Source organism: Carettochelys insculpta, chromosome 2 (assembly GCF_033958435.1).
Source record: "Carettochelys insculpta isolate YL-2023 chromosome 2, ASM3395843v1, whole genome shotgun sequence".
In the NCBI taxonomy this organism is placed as follows: Eukaryota; Metazoa; Chordata; order Testudines; family Carettochelyidae; genus Carettochelys; species Carettochelys insculpta.
The window spans coordinates 233097031-233117967 of NC_134138.1; the positions used below are offsets into that span (position 1 = coordinate 233097031).

General features: G+C 42.1%; 1 protein-coding gene across 4 annotated transcripts in view; it reads right to left on the reverse strand.

Moving 5' to 3' along the window:
* Positions 1-20937, reverse strand: part of LOC142007992 (putative acyl-CoA dehydrogenase 6) — a 201183-nt gene that overhangs the window by 27324 nt on the left and 152922 nt on the right. For 3 of the 4 annotated variants that reach the window (XM_074984727.1, XM_074984726.1, XM_074984725.1), the window contains 4 exons: positions 18987-19160; positions 14253-14414; positions 13966-14116; positions 1990-6812 (listed from right to left, as the gene is read on the reverse strand). The exons of the other annotated variant lie outside the window; for it this stretch is intronic. In XM_074984727.1, coding sequence (XP_074840828.1) covers positions 6728-6812; positions 13966-14116; positions 14253-14414; positions 18987-19160 — 572 coding nt within the window. In that variant the 3' untranslated portion in view covers positions 1990-6727. Of the gene's footprint in view, positions 1-1989; positions 6813-13965; positions 14117-14252; positions 14415-18986; positions 19161-20937 lie in introns of those variants that run through there. 4 annotated transcript variants of the gene reach the window in all.

The window sequence follows — 20937 nt, forward strand, 5'->3', positions numbered from 1 at the left end:
CTTCACGTTAACATAAGTGCTTTGTCATTCCTTCCCTGTTTATCAGGATTTTCAGGGTCTGATCAAAGGTACAATGAATGAGGATACCTTTTCCTGTTGCATCTCTAGGGAGGGTGTTGTTCCATTATTGGCTGGAGTGCCCATCCTTCCCAAAAATAGGCAGGCAGTTTGTTGTTTCCCCATCAGGAGTTAAGCAACCTCACTCCGGAGAAGCCTTCTGCCTGCTGGCACTAGCCCTACAACTTGTCTTTCTGTCCCCTCTTTGAGGGGTTTTAAATGTCTCTGGCAGCCCTTTATTGGACTAAGATGTTACCAGTTGCACTGAGGTAACCCTTCAATTTATAGGGAAAAGGACTTTAATCATTTAAGACTAGTATAGCCCTTCCACCATTCTCTTGCCACTGTCAAACCTGCATGTCACAATTCTACATGTGCTGTCTTCATGTTACCACAGCTTCTCTTTTTGATTATCAAACTGAGTATGTTGACAGTTTCACTGCATAGACAACTTATTTTTCCTCTCCCATGGACCAGTGCATGCTACATGGGTAGGGATTCACTGCAACATTGCATAATTGAACTACACGTGAATGAATGTGGGTATACTTGTTTTTTGCCCTGGCCAAAAGTATTATACCAAAACATTTGTATGCGTTAGTACAGCTTTTACATTTATTCTTGCCCTTTCTCAGCCTTTCTGGGAATGGTCAGGTAATAAAATCCACCTCCATTTTATTCTGAGATTGTTTAAAACTCACAGGATTTTGAGGTGTAGTTGTTAAACCTCAACAGTTCACTAAAAGGTATTTCTATGAAAAACTCAATCTCTTATCTCTTGATGTCTGGGAAAACTGTAACTGATGTTACAACCGCATTGTTTTCCAGGAAAAATAGATTTGATACTTCAACTTCAGACACAATCTTTGGAGAAAAGTAAGGCTACTTTTAAGCATAAAGGAACAATAAAATGCGAAGGTGGGGAAAACAGACTCCTTTATTCAGCTATGGTTCTCTAACTCCTAAATATGCTGAATCAGATGGCCTGATTCTTTGGAATATATGAGAACTCTTTATCTTTCCTTTCACCTACCGGAGATTTCTGGCCTGGGTTGAACCTCTCTAATCTGGAACTCTCTCATCTGGCAGCATCCATAATCTGGCCTGATTTTAGTTAGCTGGAGGACCTCTGATCATTGGTGTGGCCAAGTTTCCCATGATTTCATAAATGAATAGTAACAGAGAAGTAGCCATGTTAGTCTGCCTTCTAACAAACCAGCAGTCATGTAGCACTTTAAACACACCCAGGCTACGTCTACACGTGCACCCAACTTCGAAATAGCTTATTTCGATGTTGCGACATCGAAATAGGCTATTTCGATGAATAACGTCTACACGTCCTCCAGGGCTGGCAACGTCGATGTTCAACTTCGACGTTGCTCAGCCCAACATCGAAATAGGCACAGCGAGGGAACGTCTACACGGCAAAGTAGCACACATCGAAATAAGGGAGCCAGGCACAGCTGCAGACAGGGTCACGGGGCGGACTCAACAGCAAGTCGCTCCCTTAAAGGGCCCCTCCCAGACACACTTTCATTAAACAGTGCAAGATACACAGAGCCAACAACTAGTTGCAGACCCTGTATATGCAGCACGGACCCCCAGCTGCAGCAGCAGCAGCCAGAAGCCCTGGGCTAAGGGCTGCTGCCCACGGTGACCACAGAGCCCCGCAAGGGCTGGAGAGAGAGTATCTCTCAACCCCCCAGCTGATGGCCGCCATGGAGGACCCCGCTATTTCGATGTTGCGGGACGCGGATCGTCTACACGTCCCTACTTCGATGTTGAACGTCGAAGTAGGGTGCTATTCCCATCCGCTCATGGGGTTAGCGACTTCGACGTCTCGCCGCCTAACGTCGATTTCAACTTCGAAATAGCGCCCAACACGTGTAGACGTGACGGGCGCTATTTCGAAGTTACTGCCGCTACTTCGAAGTAGCGTGCACGTGTAGACGCAGCCCCAGTGAATTATTTTATTAGTCTTTAGCATGTTACGTGACTGATGGCCCCATAAAGTTTGTTTACAGCCACCAGTCCTGGCTCCCATTGTTCTGTTCTGTTATTTAGCTGCCATTTACTCCTAAATGTCTTCTAAGAGACCAGAAATCAGTGGAAGAGTTGGTTATGTGTTAAACAATATTGACCTCCTGTGGTCAAATTTGGTTGGCACTGGTCAGGTCCTGAGGGTGCTGGATGAGGGAGGTTCAACCTTTGCTATACTCCCATAACATCAGTATGGGGTATTTAAATGGGTGAATTCCTGAGAAACAAGGTGTGAAAAGGGTAAATTTATTTTTAATTGCCTCAACTGTAATGGCTTTGTTACTTTGATAGCCTGAAATTATTAGGCAGGAATAGTGTAACTCAAATGGAGAGCTGCAAGTTATAAATATTGTGTTTCAGTAGGTTTTACTAATGTATTTTAAATTTATAAATACCAACAGTTAATGAAGTGTTGATCTTTACACATTTACTTCTGTTAAATGTGAAGATTTGATTTAGAATTCCAGTCATTCATTTGGAAAAATTTGAGACAAATTCTGTAGAAAGAGAATACCCCTTCTTGAGGAATATTTCATTATGCAAGGAGACTATTTGGGGATACTGTGCTTTGCAACCCAAAGGTTGTTCAAGGTAACAAAAGTACAACTCAGCCTGTTAAATTATTTTGGAAAGGCAGCAGACATTAGATTGACTTAGTCCAAACAAAAGGGTATCCTTGTACCACCCAAGGCTTACTAAGGAAAAGCAAATACAGCAAAAAATTAATGGATTAAAATTTGTGTCAAAAGCTAGGTCTTGGTGGTGGACAAAATAAAGATGGGCGAATCTTCCCCTTACCCTCTTTTGGGTTCCTTAAAGATTTTGATCAATTTTCCATCCAGTGGTGGAAGTTGGGTGGACTGAATAGAGCATGCTTTACCATCCTGGATGCCGTCTTCACTGACTTCTTGGACCTCATTTGTGATAACAATCAGTCTTTTTCAACTTGAGCATGAGAGAGGTCCTGATCAACCCAGACTATACTGTCACCACCACTACCTTTGACGAAAGCCTGAGCACCAGCTGGAATGTAATTCTTGAGCTCCTGCTCGCATTTCTTCACATTTGTCCTTTTCTCCACCTTTTGTTTAAAAAGAGTTGGGCTTAGTCAGCCAGGCAACGGCAGCTTTTGTTGCGTTCCAGTAAAGTTAGAGAGAAGAAAAATGCCCTAATAGTCTGATGTTGCTAAAAGTTGTCAGAGTATCTTGATAAGCCTGTGCTGTACTTGTATTTTTCCTGCAGCACAGTTGCAAATCAGGGTCCACTCTAGAGACAGAAGGTATATTTTCTGTCACTGTTTTTCTCATTTTGTGTATGTTTTGTTTTAAAGTGTGATCAGACTTAACAGCTCCATGAGGGATGTAAAATCCCCTTAATGAGTTAACCAATTAACTAATTAAATGGAGTGGGGGAGGGGGTTGGTGTGGGCTGCTCTGGCTTTGCTGGCATGGCCCCGCTCCAGTGGCACTCCCAGGGCCACTGGACCAGAGCTTCTCCAGCTGGGCTGGGAAGCCCCTGCCCACAACAGATCTTATGCTTGAGGCAAGTAGGTGCTGCTTCAGTCCCCACTGGTTAAGTGTAACCTTTAAGCCACATCCATTTAGGGTGAGGCTTACCAGTTAACCCTTAACATACTTGAGCTCCATCCTCATCTCAAGTAACCTTTCCTCTTTTCCCTAAAAAAAAAGTACAGTTGTTAGTCTTTAATACCACTTAAAAATTTGTCAAGCCTGGTGCTTTCTCTATAAAATTGCTGGCAGCTACATTGAAAATGGTGCTAAATGAAAACCCCACTTAATACATTTCAAATCTCTTATTTCCTTTTCCTTTAATAAAAGGTTAACTTTTTAATGGTACTGGTCTGCCATGCTGGCTATGGTCTCTGCTCAATCCCTGGTCTAAACCATTTTCAACTGTTGTGTGTTGTACAATGACAAGATCAGAAACACCTGTGACTTTCTGGGCCCATTTGTTACATTGAAATTAATACCACTCAGAAATAAGCACTGACCTCTCGATAGTTTTAGATACAACAAAATATAATTTCTTAAACACTTTACAATTTGCACCAATAACATCTCTTCATATAGCAGCAAACAGTTGAGTGCTATATGATTTAATCTAACGGTCATAAAATACTCTGCATTTACTCATTACCAAGATGGATGTTATAGCAAAACTTTAGTATGTGTTTTGTCAAATGCACAATATTGGAGCTGAGTAACATTTTTCAACCAACACTACAGTTAGCTCTTTCCTGTATGGCATTCTATTATCCAGAACTCTCAAATAACTGGTGTGTTGTAACCATAAATAAATTTGTTACATTTTCCATAAGTACAATATAGTGAAAGTAAATGCAAATAAATACAGCAAACATAGTATAAGTTTACAGTGTACAGTACTACTATTGTTGGTAAATAAAGTACTCTGTATACATTTGTTTCTTAATATCTAATCTTGTTTTGCTTTAGTGTTATGCATTTAGGTGTACCTCTCTGTTGTCCAGAATATTTGAATATCTGGCAACTTCCCAGTCCCAGGGCTGCCAGATATGAAAGAGTTTACTGTTTTGGTGAAAAGTGCAGATTTGGGTCAATAATTAATTTTGCACTGATTTCAGCAAATTGTTTTGGGGGAAAAAACCCACACTCTTGACATTTGTGAAACTAAACATCTTGATTTGAAACAACCACTTGAAATTTGCTTTAATTTTATTAAAATGCAAATGTTAAATGCAATATTTTTTCTGGGTCAAACAAATGTTTGATTCAAGTCAATGATTTAAGTTTTCTAATTAAAATTGGTTTGCCAGCTAACCAAAATGTCTGTTATTTTTACACAGTTCTAAAGTATATTGCAGTTATCTTTGCTTTTGGTTTATAAATTTAATTGCTGTTGTATTCAGTTTTTTTTAATTAGTAATTTAAAATGGGTCTCCCACTTAATGCAAATAATACTTTATTATACCAGCAAGACAAGTACTTTCAGTTTGCGGTGTACCTTGATACTAGCTGCCATGATGCTTAAAGGAAATATATCCTTTACACAATTGACCCCCACACTGCTCTGGCCATGGAGATTCCTTAAGACAAACTTTGTGATTTATCACTAACCTGTGAATAGTCTCTTTGTTAATGAGGCATTATCCCATCAAAAGATTTTATTTTTAAGTAAGATGGTTTTGACAGTTGAGATTGTTTTTCACGTTTCAATTTAAAAGGCTTTGTTCTCATCTAAAAGTAGTGACGAATGATCAAAGCCAATTCTGAAGGTACAGCTAAAGGTGAAAAATGTAAGGACCCATTTTGAGTTAATGTAAGTATAATGTAAAACTAACTTTACATTTATTGCAAGCAGCTCTACCTTTCATGTCAAGGACTTCTGTAACAAACTATGCTAATTCGGCCAATCAAATTTCCTTTGTCAAATATTTGTGCTTTAAGGCAATTACAAATGCATCTGATGAAGCAGGTCTTTGCCCACAAAAGGTTATGCTCCAAAATATCTATTCGTCTATAAGGTGCCACAGGACTTCTTGTTGTTCTCGAAGATACAGACTAACATGGCTACCTCTCTGAGTACTGTGAAACAAATTTAAGTTTAAACCATTTCAGTGTGTATAACTGACATTGGTAAATCAATATTTAAAGTGACAAATACAAATGGACGAATATTTAGAGAAAACAAGAAAAAGGTTATCTTTTTGGTATTTAGGTTCTAACCAATGTAAACTGCTATTAATCACAGATTGCAAGGCTCTGGCATCATCCAGTTTGCCTGCCTGTGTAACAGCGGTGGTGAACTTCCTCAGTTTGTTTGCAGACTGTAACAATTTAGCTAAGGACTAGGTATTGTAAGACAGTATTACCAGACTTATGGCCACTGTTCAAAATGAATGATCTACATGAGATCCACTTTCTTCACTGCTCATTGAATATTACAAAGTGAAAGTTACAGGTGAATTAAGGAGAGCTGAATTACTATTTTGGTAGGTGAGTAGTACTTGAGTTCAAAAAATAAGGCATGAGAAACTGTAGTGCTTCAAAGCCCTGACTGTGGACCAGGATTCCATTGTGCTCCAGACTGCACAACCAGTGAACAAAAAGAAAATCTGTTCCCCAAAAAGCTTACGAACAACCTACGATAAAGTGGATGCCTCCAGCAGATGCTACGGGTGGTGTTCAGTGTGGTTTTACATTTACATTTCTTTAAGCAAATAAACCAGCATTCTCTCTTGCACTGGGCATGTCAATGCACTCCTCTGTTTTACCATGGTTTCATTTTTTTTTCCAAGGTGAATGCACCTTGCTTATATGAGTAGACACTCCATTTACTTAACAATGTACTAGACTACTCTAAGATAGCAACTAATCTGTACTGAGAAAAAATCTTGCAAGAGGATACATCTTTTCAAATTACTTTTTTTAAAGTGTCAATATTTAGTTTCAAAGTTCTGATACAAGAAATGTTATACATAGGCCCAACGAGCAGGCCATTGGTATAAATGCTAGAAAATTTCACTTTGCCACCTTACATTTATTGTTTATTCTTTCAATATGTAATCAATATGCTGTATCTCTCAAGAATTTTCAATGAAGAAATGGGATTTTGCTGGATGTTACTTCTTTTATGGAAGAGTTCCCATATATTTGCATATAATGGAAAGCATGACTTCATCTGCACCAGCCCCTATGGACAGTAATCTTGAATCTCTGCAGAGAGAAAGAATGGTTGAAAACATGTTTGCCACATCAGCAGAAAATAAATGCTGAACTGAAATGTTTCCTGCCCGCCCCATGGATTTAATACTACACAGCTTCTTTTCCTCCGTTTTTTATTGCACAACTTCCTAAACAAAACCTTAGCTAGCATTGCATACCCAGCGTGAGGGAACCTTTGCAGGTTGCTTGAAAAGAAAAATGCAGCTTCAGCCGTAGCCTAAAGTTTGGAAAGCCAGGTTTTTTCAACTGTAACAATCAGTTCTGAATTTCAGTCATGTTTCCCCTTCAAACTACATTTTAGGAAGGATTTACCCCCTTGTTATCTTCCTGCAGCTCTAAAAATCTGCCAGAGAAACCTTTAAAGAGCTGATTTGCTTTCCATTGTGGACACTTTGGAAAGACTGTCTAAGTTGATTATGCTGATGCTTGAAACCTCCATGCTCACCATCATGAAGGCTGCACTTTACAAAAGGAGTGGTGGCCCATATTTTCTCTGGAAATGTGTAGACTGGGGGTGGAGGGTAGAGAGAAAAGTTTCCCAAAAAAGGTATCTTGCATCCCTTAACTTGTCAGAAATTCAGTATAGGCTGTAACAAAGAACTTCAGTTATGCCTCAAGGAAAGGGTTGCAATCAACCAGCAGCAAGGGTTCTGCACAACAATGGAGGGAGTGCATTTTTTCCACGTGACTTCAGACTCAATACCTCTTCTTAATATACATCCTGGCCTTCAACATCCAGCCAGATCTGATCTGATTTATTTTGTAAGGCCTCAGTTTAGTTACTTAGAAGGGCCATTCTAACCCTACTTACATTTGAGTGGTTTCAGCAATATTAATTCAAAATCTGGCCTTTTATGCCACTGAGCCAGTTCCACCAGTGATGCTTAAATCTCATAGATACTCAGACTATAAAGCACCTCCTTCCCCCTCACACCCTTTCCTATCTTCTTTGTAAATTTGTTTTTCCCTGGGAGGAAAAATGGTTCTGCTAAACTACCAGTGGCATTCAGTAATGCCACTGCAGTGATCAGACACACATCCAGAGAACAAGAGTCATTCTAAATCGGATGTACAGCTCCATATGTTTTATGGTCTATTTGAAAACAGCACAAGAAGTTACACTGTTCCAAATATTTTCTAAAAAATTTAAAAATATTGCAGCAGCAAATGCTTTGTTATTCAAAGCAACAACTTTAAAGTCACATTTCTAATTTTATTTATTACTTTAAAACTTCATTAGCAATAACTAAAAGGTATTTGAGAAAAAACAATCTTTTGGTTTTACGCCCGTTTTGACAACATGATTTGCAATAATTTAATCTGTTTCATATGCATAGCCAATATATTCAGTCTCCCATATTGCTTTCTAGGGTTTACATGCAGCAACTAGGGGAAAAAAAACCAAAACCAAACAACAAAAACTCAGGAACATGAGATTGCAGTATCATAACAGTTGACAGAAGATTGTAATATTTAAAACTACTGTAAAAATCTTATCAAAACAAAAAAGCAGTCCAGTAGCACTTTAAAGACTAACAAAATAATTTATTAGGTGATGAGCTTTCATGGGACAGACCCACTTCTTCAGACCATAGCCATACCAGAACAGACTCAATATTTAAGGCACAGAGAACCAAAAATAGTAATCAAGGTGGATAAATCAGAAAAATTCAAGGTGAGCAAATCAGAGAGCAGAGGGGCAGAAGAGGGGCGAGTCAAGAATTAGATAAAGCCAAGTATGCATAAGAGTCCCTAGAATGACCTAGAAAACGTGGTTTGAACCAGGATGGGAATTTTCTAGGTCATTCTAGGGGCTCTTATGCATACTTGGCTTTATCTAATTCTTGACTCCCCACTCTTCTGCCCCTCAGCTCTCTGATTTGCTCACCTTGATTACTATTTTTGGTTCTCTGAGCCTTAAATATTGAGTCTATTCTGATATGGCTATGATCTGAAGAAGTGGGTCTGTCCCACGAAAGCTTATCACCTAATAAATCATTTTGTTAGTCTTTAAAGTGCTACTGGACTGCTTTTTTGTTTTGACAGTATATAGACTAGAAGGGCTCTCTCTCTGTTACTGTAAAAATCTTATTTTTGGTGATTACTAGATTTAAAGTTGATCCCACCCTTTACAAATTTAAATAGTGTCTTATAAGGTAAATTACTTAGCAGCAGACAAAATAAAAATGTCATATTAAAATGAAAGCTAAGTTTTTGGACTATCAAGCTATGTAATATGTGAAAGATGCCTGCATATAAAAAATGGGGGTGTTTCAATGAAATAATCAACTATCTGGAATCAGCGAGTGAAATTAATTTTCTCCTCCTCCCCCTCCCCAAGGTTATTTCTACACAGGCCACAGGAAGTGGCATGCTAATACACAGAGCGAAAGATGCTAATGAGGTGCAGATGCAAATTCCCCATGCCTCATTAGCAGAATGTCACGTGATTTGGAGTCCGGAAGACCATTCTTCCGGACTCCAAAACGCTGTGTAGAAGCGTGCCACCGGGGGGGGAGAAGTGGGGGGAGCTTCTGGAAGGAAGTCCTTCTTTTGGAGACCCCTTCTTCCCAAAAATTTTTGGGAAGAAGGGGCCTCCAGAAGAAGCACGTCCTTCCAGAAGCTTCCCCCCCGCCCCCGGGGCCAGGCTTCTACAGGGCATTTTGGAGTTCGGAAGAACAGTCTTCCGGACTCCAAATCACATGACATTCTGCTAATGAGGCGTGGGGAATTTGCATCTGCACCTCATTAGCATCTTTCGCTCCATAAAGGAAGTGGCCTGTGTAAAAATGGCCCAAAAGAAAAGAAAAATCCTCTCCCTATTTTAGTTAATAAAAAAGTGAAACACCTAAGAAATGCATTATATAAAATTATTGGGATGTGTCTGGTGGCAGGGGTGGGGAGAAGAGAGGGAATGGTCACTAAGCTTCATTAATTCCTTTTTCTAAAAATTCCATACTTTAGAAATACTTTTGTAGAAGAATGACTTGAGGACTATTTAACTTAAAGTGTTAAAACAACTTGGCAGTCAGATTTGTACCATGTCTAGTTAAAACTTCCCTCCAACACTATTAAGCAATTTCAAAGCAGAATTTAGTCAACAGTTTTTACAGTGCATGATATTTGCTAAAACAACAACAGACTGACCCATGTGTCAGGCATTAACTCTGCTTCCTAAGTATTATTCTGCAAACTAATTCTTATGGTATGACTGAACGGACATGCCGTACAGTTACAGTAACAGCTGCTTGATGCTGTACAAATGTCATAGTGATGTGAACTGATTACAGCAAAGTCTGAATAAAAGAAAGAGCTGGTATTAGACTTGGTGCTTTGCATCTAACTAGAGATTACAAGGGATCACACAATAAACCTGTGTTTGTTCCTTCAGATGATATTTTTATTTCACCTCTCTGGTGACTATGATTATCCAGCCATGGAACTGTAATTCATAACAAAATTCTGAAGTGTGAAGATCATTATTTAAATAATTTATAATGCTTTTTCTTTGGAGGCAGCAAGGCTTTATTTCTTTCGTACTAGATGGCAGGCACAGGCTGGATACCTATAGGAAATGTGCTGGATTTGCCAGCTGGGGAGTAAATACATAACTACGCTAGTCTGCTTATATATGATTTTGAACTGGGACCAGAAAAGCCATGTCACAGAGTCAGATGGGTGCTCCAAGAAGTAGCAGTAGTGCCAAAACCACAAGTTCAGAGGACATATGAAACCAATACGAATGTATGAGATTTATTTCCATCCTCCATATAAATCCTACTGCTGTGGTATATGTTACACCAGTGGCTCACAAACTTTACAGCATCATGCCCCCTTTTTGATTTTTGAGAAATACCTCATGCCCCCTGACCTCTTCTTTACCAGCCTCCAACCCCCTTTTAACAAAAAGTCAATTTGTACCCCACACATCAAAAGGCAAAAAAAAATTTGCAGTTTGCGCTATGAAATTTGAAAATTAAAAATTTTTATGGAAGTGGTCTCCAATCTATTTACACCCAAGATCACTTTTTAAATCTCATGGTAAGCCCCAAGACCCCACCCCGTTCTTGAGGCCCTGCACTCTCCATTCCCCTCTTCCCTGTCATTTGCTGTCCCCAGCCCTTACTCACACTGGGGTGAGACAGGAGGTACGGGCTCTGGGGTGGGAATGGGTGAAAGGTGCAAGCTCTGGAAGGGAATTTGGGTGCAGGAAGAGGTGGAGAAGGGGCTGCTGGGCAAGGGAGGGGGCTCCAGGCTAGAGAGTGTTGGGGGTCAGATGGAGTGTTGAGGTGCTGAGCAAACCACAGGCTTGTGGATGTGAGGGTGCAGGAGTTCAGGCTGGGGTGTACGAGGGGCTCACGGCAGGGAGCTGGGGAGTATGATGGGCTCAGGGCACAGATTTGCAGTGTGTGGACTGTGCAGCAGTGTTGTGGCAGACTGAGGATATGAGAGGCTCAGGACAGGGGGTTCTGGTGTATGATATGCTCAGGATTCAGGAGTGTGTGGGGATGCAGGGGTGTTATGTTGTGGCCAGATGGGGGCTTGACCATGATTGGGAGCTTGTTGGCCAGGCTTCATTTTTAAATAAAATATGTCCAACACAAACATTTCAGGACTGTCTTTATTTATGGGAGGTTGGGAAACATGTTCTGGGCCAGGGGTCACTGACCCACTGAAAAATGTCAGGGACCACCAAGTGAGATGCAAAAAAAAAAAAACCAAACCCCAAACAAAAACAAACAAACAAACAAACAAAAAAATTAACCATGCCCCACTGATGTGGCCCTGAGACACCTCCCTCCTCTGGCACTCCAGTCCCATGGGGGGAGGGTAGATAGGTTCAAAGCCTTGCGCCAGATTAATTCTTCTGGGGTTCCAGAGTTAGTGGAATTTGTGGGACCCCCAATACTCTGAAATGGGGCCAAAATGAGGGATCCAGTGTGTGGGACAAGGCTGCCAGTAAGTGGGCACAGGCTCCAACTGCTTGGGCAGCATGCTGCTGCCGTGGGCAGTGAGGAGCAGTCGGTGCAGACCTGGGGCTTCTCCTGCCCCCCACCAAGGAAGATGGCAGGTGGAAGAAAGGCAGGCAAAAGATCCAGCTTTTCAGGAAATGCATGGGCTGTGTGGGTAGGGGAAGCAGCACACACACTTCCTGAGACACCGGCTCTGGCATGCAGCTGTGGGATTTCCCACCTCCATGCTGCAGGACGCCACCACTACTTCCATGTTTGCAGGAGGTAACGCCAGCATGGGCTCTTTCTTGGGGTTGGGAGGACTGATGGGTGGATGGCTGGATTGCCTCAAGCCCCACCTGGAATTTCTTCACCACCACCCCGTTTGGGAACCTATGTGCTACGCAAATATATTACAGCATTGCAGCCAACAGCTGCATGACCTGAAAAGGTCAGGAAGCCTTCCGAAAGATGCTCTGGGTAATGAAGCACTTACGCTGCTCCCAGCTGAGGAAATGGCCACATGGCTACTCTGTGGTCATGGTCAACACATCCGAGCTCTCTCTTTCAGCCAGCCCACATCAGCCTGGCCTCTCCAAAGCTACAGCCTTTCTAGCAAAGGGACAGCAGCAGTTTTAAATTAGACGTTTTCACACAACATCTTCCTGTGTAGCACTGGTTTAAGAGATTAGCAATGGAACTGTTGACAATTTCTATTCCTTGCTCTACTGTAATTTTTAGTAAGAGAACTTCAAGAGCTTTATTTCTAGAAACAAAGTCACAGGTTATAAAGGAGTAAACTTCATGACTTCAATTTTTTCAGTTTTCCTATTGCCACATTACACAGAAATGGTATATTTATTAATATCTTGACAGACGTAACCCTGATTCTGTCAACACTATTTTAGGCATCTTAGGCTGTGTCTACACAGGCACAAATCTTCAAATAGCCGTGTTTCTAAGATTACTAATGAGGCGCTGACTTGAATAGTCAGCGCCTCATTAGCATTAGGATGCTTCAGGCCACGGCGCTTCAAAAGCGCGCGGCTCGGCGCAGCTACATGGGGCTCCTTTTCGAAAGGACCCCGCATCTTTCGAAATCCCCTTATCCCGATCACTTTCGAAGTGCCGCAGCCGGAAGCGTCCTAATGCTAATGAGGCACTGAATATTCAATTCAGCACCTCATTAGTCATCTTCAAAATATGGCTATTTCAAAGATTTGTGCCTGTGCAGACACAGCCTTATTGTGAGGGTTGATAAGGAAGTGGAAAGCTATAATTAGGAGACTTTAAGATCGATGTTTTGTTTACATAACAATTCATACAGAAATAACTTCATGTGGCATATACGCTACAATCTTCCTCCAAAAGAATACAGAGCATTGGAGCCAGCATTCCACTGAAAGGATATTGGCACCTCATAGAAAATACTCTCCTTATAATTTTGCTCATTTTCTATAGTCAGTATTGCTTTTCCCTCTGTTTTGTGGGAGGGGAGGAAGAACTTCATTTCTCTACATATCCTGGAGATGCTCTTGAAGCAAGACCAGCGAAAGGTAGACCAAGGGAAAGGTTGTCGAATCTGTGCGGAGGGTTGTGTTTGAAAAACAGCTGCCTAAAGGTAGACACCTAAGTTCATTTTTATGTTTTGTGAAGTGCTCAAGTTTTGCTGCTCTTTCATTTTTACTTTGGTTCTGTAACTATGTCAGGAGCACCTAAGATCTTGGACAGGCTCCCCTTTGCTAACAGAGAAAAGTCCTGACAATAAGGTGTCTTCCTCTTTGGATCTACTTCCTGAGAGACAGATAGGGCTAATGGAGAACTATAGAAGGATATGGGGTCACCAGTGGCAACTCACTTCACTTGAGTTTTAGACCAGCCTGTCATAGATAAAACCACACAATTATGACTTAATGCTGTAATTCTGTGAAAGTGTTTCTTTTCATCTGGGCAGAGACACGCTGGAGCCAGTGAACCTTTGTGCTTGCAGATCCTCACTGCAGGATACAATCAAATGATCAGATCTGTGACCCATTCATTATTTACATCAACTGAGGGTCTGTTCCAGATTATTTAAACTGCAGCAAAATTGGAAAGAGCAAGCATTCAGAGAGTTTTTAATACTCCATATATTTGATCTAAGTTACTTAAAGCAAAGTAAAAACCTTTCACATTCCCACACAACGGCTCACCTGTAAAGTCTGCTCACTAGCACTTCATTGGTAAATCCCATTCCTCCCCAGAACTGGAGGCAACTATCAGTCAGCTCACGGGCTAGACGACCTGCCTTTAGTTTAGCCATGGAAGCAAATTTGGTCACATCATTGCCTTTTAGATAGAGAGCTAAAATAAGAGCACATGTTTTATAATAAATCACTGGATATAATATAATCTCAATCACAGCCCCCACATTTTTTCCAATCATGACAGCTTTTTGATATTAAGAAAATATTCCTGGAACCAAATGTGGAAATCTTACCAACAGTCTGGTAGAGCAGAGAATGGAGAAGTTCCACCTCAGTTGCTAGTTCTGCTAGGCGAAAGTGAACTGTTTGGTTGTGTAGTATGGGCTGGTTGTATATTTTCCGTTGGCGAGTATAGTCAATAGTTTCTTGTATCACATTTTCCATTGGTGCCAGGACTAGAGGAATTAAAGTGCAGAACAGCAATTGTTTTTATTCAAGAGTTATGTATGTGTGCGTATGAGGATTGTTAAAAGGAAGATTCTTTTCTTCTCCCAGCTTGTTTAAAATAAGTACAATGAACACATTAGTTATTTAAAAATAAACTATTCTACAGGGCTCATTTAGTATTTATAGTTTCAATTCCCTACAGATATTGGTCATTCCCATATGTCTTGAAGAAGGGCTTTAGAATATATGTATGTATAATCTGGAATACTAAGAACATCAATTTTTTCCATTCCTACAGCCTGTACCCTTGTCCATCTTCAGTACTCTCCCATCTCAATTACTGTAACATTCTTCTCTTCATCCACCTCACTCCGTCTAGACCATCCACATAGCACAGCTGCCAAACTTAGCTTCCTTGCCTCGTCACCAGTTTTTAATGCATCCCTTCATGGACTCTCCATCCTCTTCTGCATCACTTTCAAGGATACTCCTTTGCTTCTGTCTCATGGATGGTCACCTATCACATTCATATAACCTTGTGCACATGTTAGGACAACCTAAAGGAACCAAGAATTCTGAACTATATATAGGAACATAAGAATTACTAGAGTCAATGAGACCATTAGTCCTTAGAGGCCTGTAGCCTCAAAAGATGGTGTAAGAAATCTACAGTGTTACTCTGGATTTGAGGGTGTGTGTGTTCCCCAGAATGTGAGCAGGCTAACTGCAACCATAGTATGTGCATTCAGCCACCAAGAATTGATAAAACACAACATCTCATAGTATTGGAACAATCTGAAAGCAGACGTTTAGAAGCAAGGCCAAAACTAGCCGGCAGTTTCTGCTGATCAAAATGGAAGGAGAGGAGAGAAAAAAAAATCAAGAACTGAACCTGAAAGCAAATAAGTGGACAGTAAAGATTCTATGTTTGACCTCCCAGTCTGCATTATTGACGGAAATCTTCACACCACTTTCAAATGATAATCCTAGGAGCCTCATTTCATAACTTTGCTACACGCAGTCATAGACTGAACAGAGGCCAGACAGGCAACTTCAACTTAAATATTCCTTTGAAATATGTGTTCACTACCACCAAGGAAAACAACAAAACACCACTTATCATCACCAATAGCCCTCAGCTTAAACCCTTCCAGTGCATCACTAAAATGCTACAGCCTATACTGGAACATGATCCCTCACTCTCACAGGCCTTAGGTGACAGAGAGATACACAACCCCAAGAAAATACTCACTAGCAGCCACACACTGTACCACAGAAACACTGATCCAGGAACCTATACCTGCAGCAAACCCCGTTGCCAGCTCTGTCCACATATCTATACTAGTATCAGAGAAGTAGCTGTGTTAGTCTGTATCTTCGGGAACAAGAAGTCCTATAACACTTTATAGACTAAGATATTTTGGAGCATACGCTTTCGTGGGCAAAGACCTGCTTCATCAGATGCATGCTTATGCTCCAAAATATCTATACTAGTGACACCATCTCCGGACTTAACCGCATCAGCCACACCAGTAGGGGCTTGTACATCTGCGCATCCAATAATGTGATATATGCCATCATGTGCCAGAAATACTCCTCTGCCATGTATATTGGACAAACCAGACAGTCCCTGTGCCAAAGAATAAATGGATATAAATCTGACACCAGGAATTGGAATACCATAAATCTTTTGGGTAACATTTTAACCTCCCTGAACATTCAATAATAGATTTAAAAGTAGACATTCTTCTACCAAAGAATTCTGCCACAAGACTATAAAGACATTGGAAATGGAATTGCCATTTGCATATTTGACCCATTTAAATTAATCTATAACAGAGATCTCAACTTATGCATTGCAAAGGCAATTTCCCCACCTTTGATATTTCAGGAATGGTACACAGCCTACTTGACCTCTGAAAATTTCTGAATTCTGAGGAAAATTCTGAAGAATTTCCAGTCTGCTTTAGAAAGAGAAGCTGCTGAACTCTCTTTCATATTCAAATTCGACACAGTAAAATGTGGTTTGAACTGGGATGCAAATTTTCTGGGACATTATCGGGGCTCTTTGGTATACTTGGCTTAATCTAATTCTTGACTCACCCCACCCCACCCCTCTGCTCTCTGATTTCCTCGCCTTGATAATTTTTTTCTGATTTGTCAACTTTCAATACTCTTTTTGGTTCTCTGTGCCTCAAATATTGAGTCTGTTCTGGTATGGCTATGGTCTGAAGAAGTGGGTTTGTCCCATGAAAGCTTACCTAATAAATTATTTTGTTAGTCTTTAAAGTGCTACTCGACTGCTTTTTTGTTCTGTCTCAGAGAGGTATTGGGTTAGTCTGCATCTTCACAAAACAAAAAGCAGTCCTGTAGCACCTTAAAGGCTAACAATATTCTTTATTAAGTGATGAGCTTTTGTGTGACAGACCCACTTCCTCAGATCTGGAAAATCCTGATAACTGATAATATCTTGTCTTTTTGACACACTTGAGCCGTGTCTACACGTGCACGCTACTTCGAAGTAGCGGCACTAACTTCGAAATAGCGCCCATCACGGCTACACGCGTCGGGCGCTATTTCGAAGTTAACTTCGACGTTAAGCAGCAAGACGTTGAAGTCGTTAACCCCATGAGGGGATAGGAATAGCGCCCTACTTAGACGTTCAACGTCGAAGTAGGGACCGTGTAGTCGTTGCGCATCCCGCAACGTCGAAATTGCGAGGTCCTCCATGGCGGCCATCAGCTGAGGGGTTGAGAGACGCACTCTCCAGCCCCTCAGCTCAATGGTGGCCGCATGGAGCGGCCCCTTAAAGGTCCCCTCCCCTCTCTTCCTGTGCAGGAAGCTGAGGGAACGTGCAGGCGGCAGCCCAGACACGCGGCCAACCTGCACGTTCCTCAGCCATCCAAACCAGCCACCCCACCTGCGATGGCTGCCTGGCAGCCCCCCCAGGGGACCCCCCCCAAGGGGAGTCAGGGCAGCCAGCCCAGCCAGGCGGGCAGCCAGGCTGGCAAGAGGCAGCGGGGCCCCTCCTGGACGGAGGCCAAGCTGCGGGACCTGCTGGGGCTCTGGAGCGACGAGGTGCTCCAGGTAATGGGGAGCAAGAGGCGGAACGCGGATGTGTTCGCTCGGCTGGCCGACGGCTTGACTGCCCGGGGTCACCCTGCCCGCACTCCTGATCACGTCAGGAGTAAGGTGAAGGAGCTGCGGCAGGGTTACTCCCGGGCCCGGGATGCGGCCAGCCGATCTGGGGCCGCCCCCGTCACTTGCCCCTTTTACAGGGAGCTCAGGGACATCCTGGGCCCCCGGCACACCTCCTCCCCTCCGGCCACCCTTGATACTTCGGCCGACGAGCCCCAGCAGGCCCTGCAGCCGGAGTCTGCCCCGGAGGTAAGCCCCGCACCCCGGGCCCCCCCCCCCCCCCGGAGCCCACCCCCGGGACATCGCGGCAGGAGGAGGAGGAGGGGGGCTCCTCCTCTGCAGAATCCGGGCTGCAGATCCTCCTCCTGCCATCCTGGAGCAGCAGCCGGGCCTCCGCCCCCCGGGGATCTCCAGACCGTGGGAGTGGACCGACAGGTATGTACCCCCTATTGTCAAAGAGTGAATGGTTCAGGATGTTGCTGAAGGGACATGGGTTTGAATCTGTCCTGCAATAGCAATGACTGAAATTTGATATCATTTGATTACTATTTTGTAGTCCAAGTTAAGTTCATTATTAACAACACTTGGCACTTGTGTAGTACTTTATACACTAATAAAGTACTAACTTATGCTTGCTGTCACAATCCAGTTTCAGCCTATCTGCAGCACAAGACCACCACCACAAAGTTTAAAGGAGGCACCACATAAAAAGCAGTTAAACAAACAAAAAAGCCCTTCATTTGCTTCGTCTTAAATTCTGCAAAATTCCCATTGACTCCAAAGGGAGCAGGAGCAAGCTCTAAGTGGATCTAGAGATTAAGCCACACTTTCTCTCCCAAAGAAGAGTTCCTCCACTTCAAGGTTGGGACACAAATGTAAAAGCAACATGGGGATATTTGCCATGCCACTGCTCACCCTGTATCCAGATGAAACAGAAGGTTTGCGATGGAGAACTATTGAAGAAGAGCACCTATATATAGCCACTAAATTCACTTAAGAGAAATCAGAAAATGGTATTTTCTCCATTACAGGCAGTTTCTGAAGGCAGCTTTATGGTAAATCCATATTTGCAATTATTGCTGTGTATTATGATAATCTTTGTAGTCCACTGTCAGCCCCCACAGGATACTGCATTTTGATTTTTCCTCATGCTGTCATCAGAAAGTTCCAGCAAAAACAATCTCCAAACCAACCCCACACCAGATAACCAAAAGATAAAGAACAAAAATGCCAAAGTGCCTCACTAGTATTATCCAAAGGTTATGTTCTTTCCATTTCATTTTATTCCAGTTATAGAAAGTTCTCTAGGTCTAGCCTATGACCTATTTTACAAAAATAAATTACAAGAGTGAGCTGCATACCATGACTAGAAAAGTAAATTTTGTTAGTCATTTTTTAAGAGTGAGTCTTATCTCTTGCCAGAAGTATGGCTGATGACTTACTGTTCGCTACTGCCCACAAACGCTCTTCCTGGAATTGCAACATCTGGTACGTAAAGCCCATTCCTTCCTCCCCAATGAGGTATTTGCTGGGAACTCTGACATCTTCAAAAAAGATCTGTGCTGTGTCTGATGACCTCATGCCCATCTTGTCTATCTTTTTAGCAATGTGAACACCTACAAATAAAAACAGTGGGGGAGGATATGTGGAATAAGTGTCTAGTGTTTTAACAAAAGAAAGAGTTCTGTACTGAAGCCTGCAAATTTGAAAGTTTCTTTGCTTAAGCTACAATAAAATGCTGTTTAAGAAAACACAGAAATGTCTTAAATTTAACCATAGCATTTCTATTCTATGTGTTAGAATATTACTATCTTTAAATGGGAAATTAGAATTCTCATAATCCTACAGATCAGTTTTCATAATCCAAAAAAATGAATAATTTGCTAGTAGAAATGGCATTTATTTTAATGGATGTCTAGAAATCCAGCAGTATCAGGTTAGCTTTTATGTTATTGTACACTGTGTAAAATGCTGAAATTAATGTAACTTTTTGAGTGATAGCACTGCAATAAAAGCACTAATGGATATTTAAGAATACAAATATTTTATCCGTGTATTTTGTAACCTCTGAGTTATCTTTCAATTATATGAGCAGTTCTGAAATTCAAAATTATCTCCAAGATTTTGCTTGCCCAGTTTCAGTGTACTATGTTGCAATGATAGCATTTTTCTTGCAGGAGTGTGTACTTATGTGCTGAAAACTGACTCTCCCTCCAGTGAAATTAAAATAAAAAGCTGTACTGCACAGATATGGAAGTCACATATGAGCTGTGTCTACACGTGCATGCTATTTCAAAGTAGCGGCGCCAACTTCGAAATAGCGCCTGTCACGGCTACATGTGTTGGGCGCTATTTCGAAGTTGAAATCGACATTAGGCGGCGAGACGTTGAAGTCGCTAACCCCATGAGGGGATGGGAATAGCACCCTACTTCGACGTTCAACGTCGAAGTAGGGAACGTGTAGACGCTCCGCGTCCCTCAACATCGAAATAGCGGGGTCCTCCATGGCGGCCATCAGCTGGGGGGTTGAGAGATGCTCTCTCTCCAGCCCTTGCGGGGCTCTATGGTCACCGTGTGCAGCAGCCCATAGACCAGGGCTTCTGGCTGCTGCTGCTGCAGCGGGGGATCCATGCTGCATGCACAGGGTCTGCAACTAGTTGTCGGCTCTGTGTATCTTGCACTGTTTAGTGAAACTGTGCCTGGGAGGGGCCCTTTAAGGGAGCGGCTTGCTGTTGAGTCCGCCCTGTGACCCTGTCTGCAGCTGTGCCTGGCACCCTTATTTCGATGCGTGCTACTTTGGCGTGTAGCCGTTCCCTCGCAGGGCCTATTTCGATGTGGTGCTGTGCAACGTTGATGTTGAACTTCGACGTTGCCAGCCCTGGAGGACGTGTAGACGTTATTCATCGAAATAGCCTATTTCGATGTCGCCACATCGAAATAGGCTACTTCGATGTAGGGTTCCTGTTTAGATGTAGCCCTGGAATGCAATGGAGACATTCAGCAACTAACACCAGCTATTTTCTCATTTTATTCTGACAGCGAACAGTGACCATTTTACAGGTAGATTTCAGTCACTTGAAACTAATCCCCAAATGGTGTCCAAGGCACAGAGGAAATACTTGTTTTTATTTTTCCCCTTCTTTTCACATAAGGGAAGAAAAAGAGCATTTCTGCCTCTGGAATCAGGTAGTGGCATCTAAATACACACTGCACATTACTGAACCCTCCTGAGAACACTGCTCTTAATTCAACTATTCTGATGCTTAAATTGTTTTCATGAAAGATGCTGGGGAAAATGTGGTTTGGACTGAATTGAAACCTTTGTTTTTATTGGTAAACAAGCATAAAGGTGATCCCACTGAAGTTTGAGAGATTACTCATGTGCTCATCAAG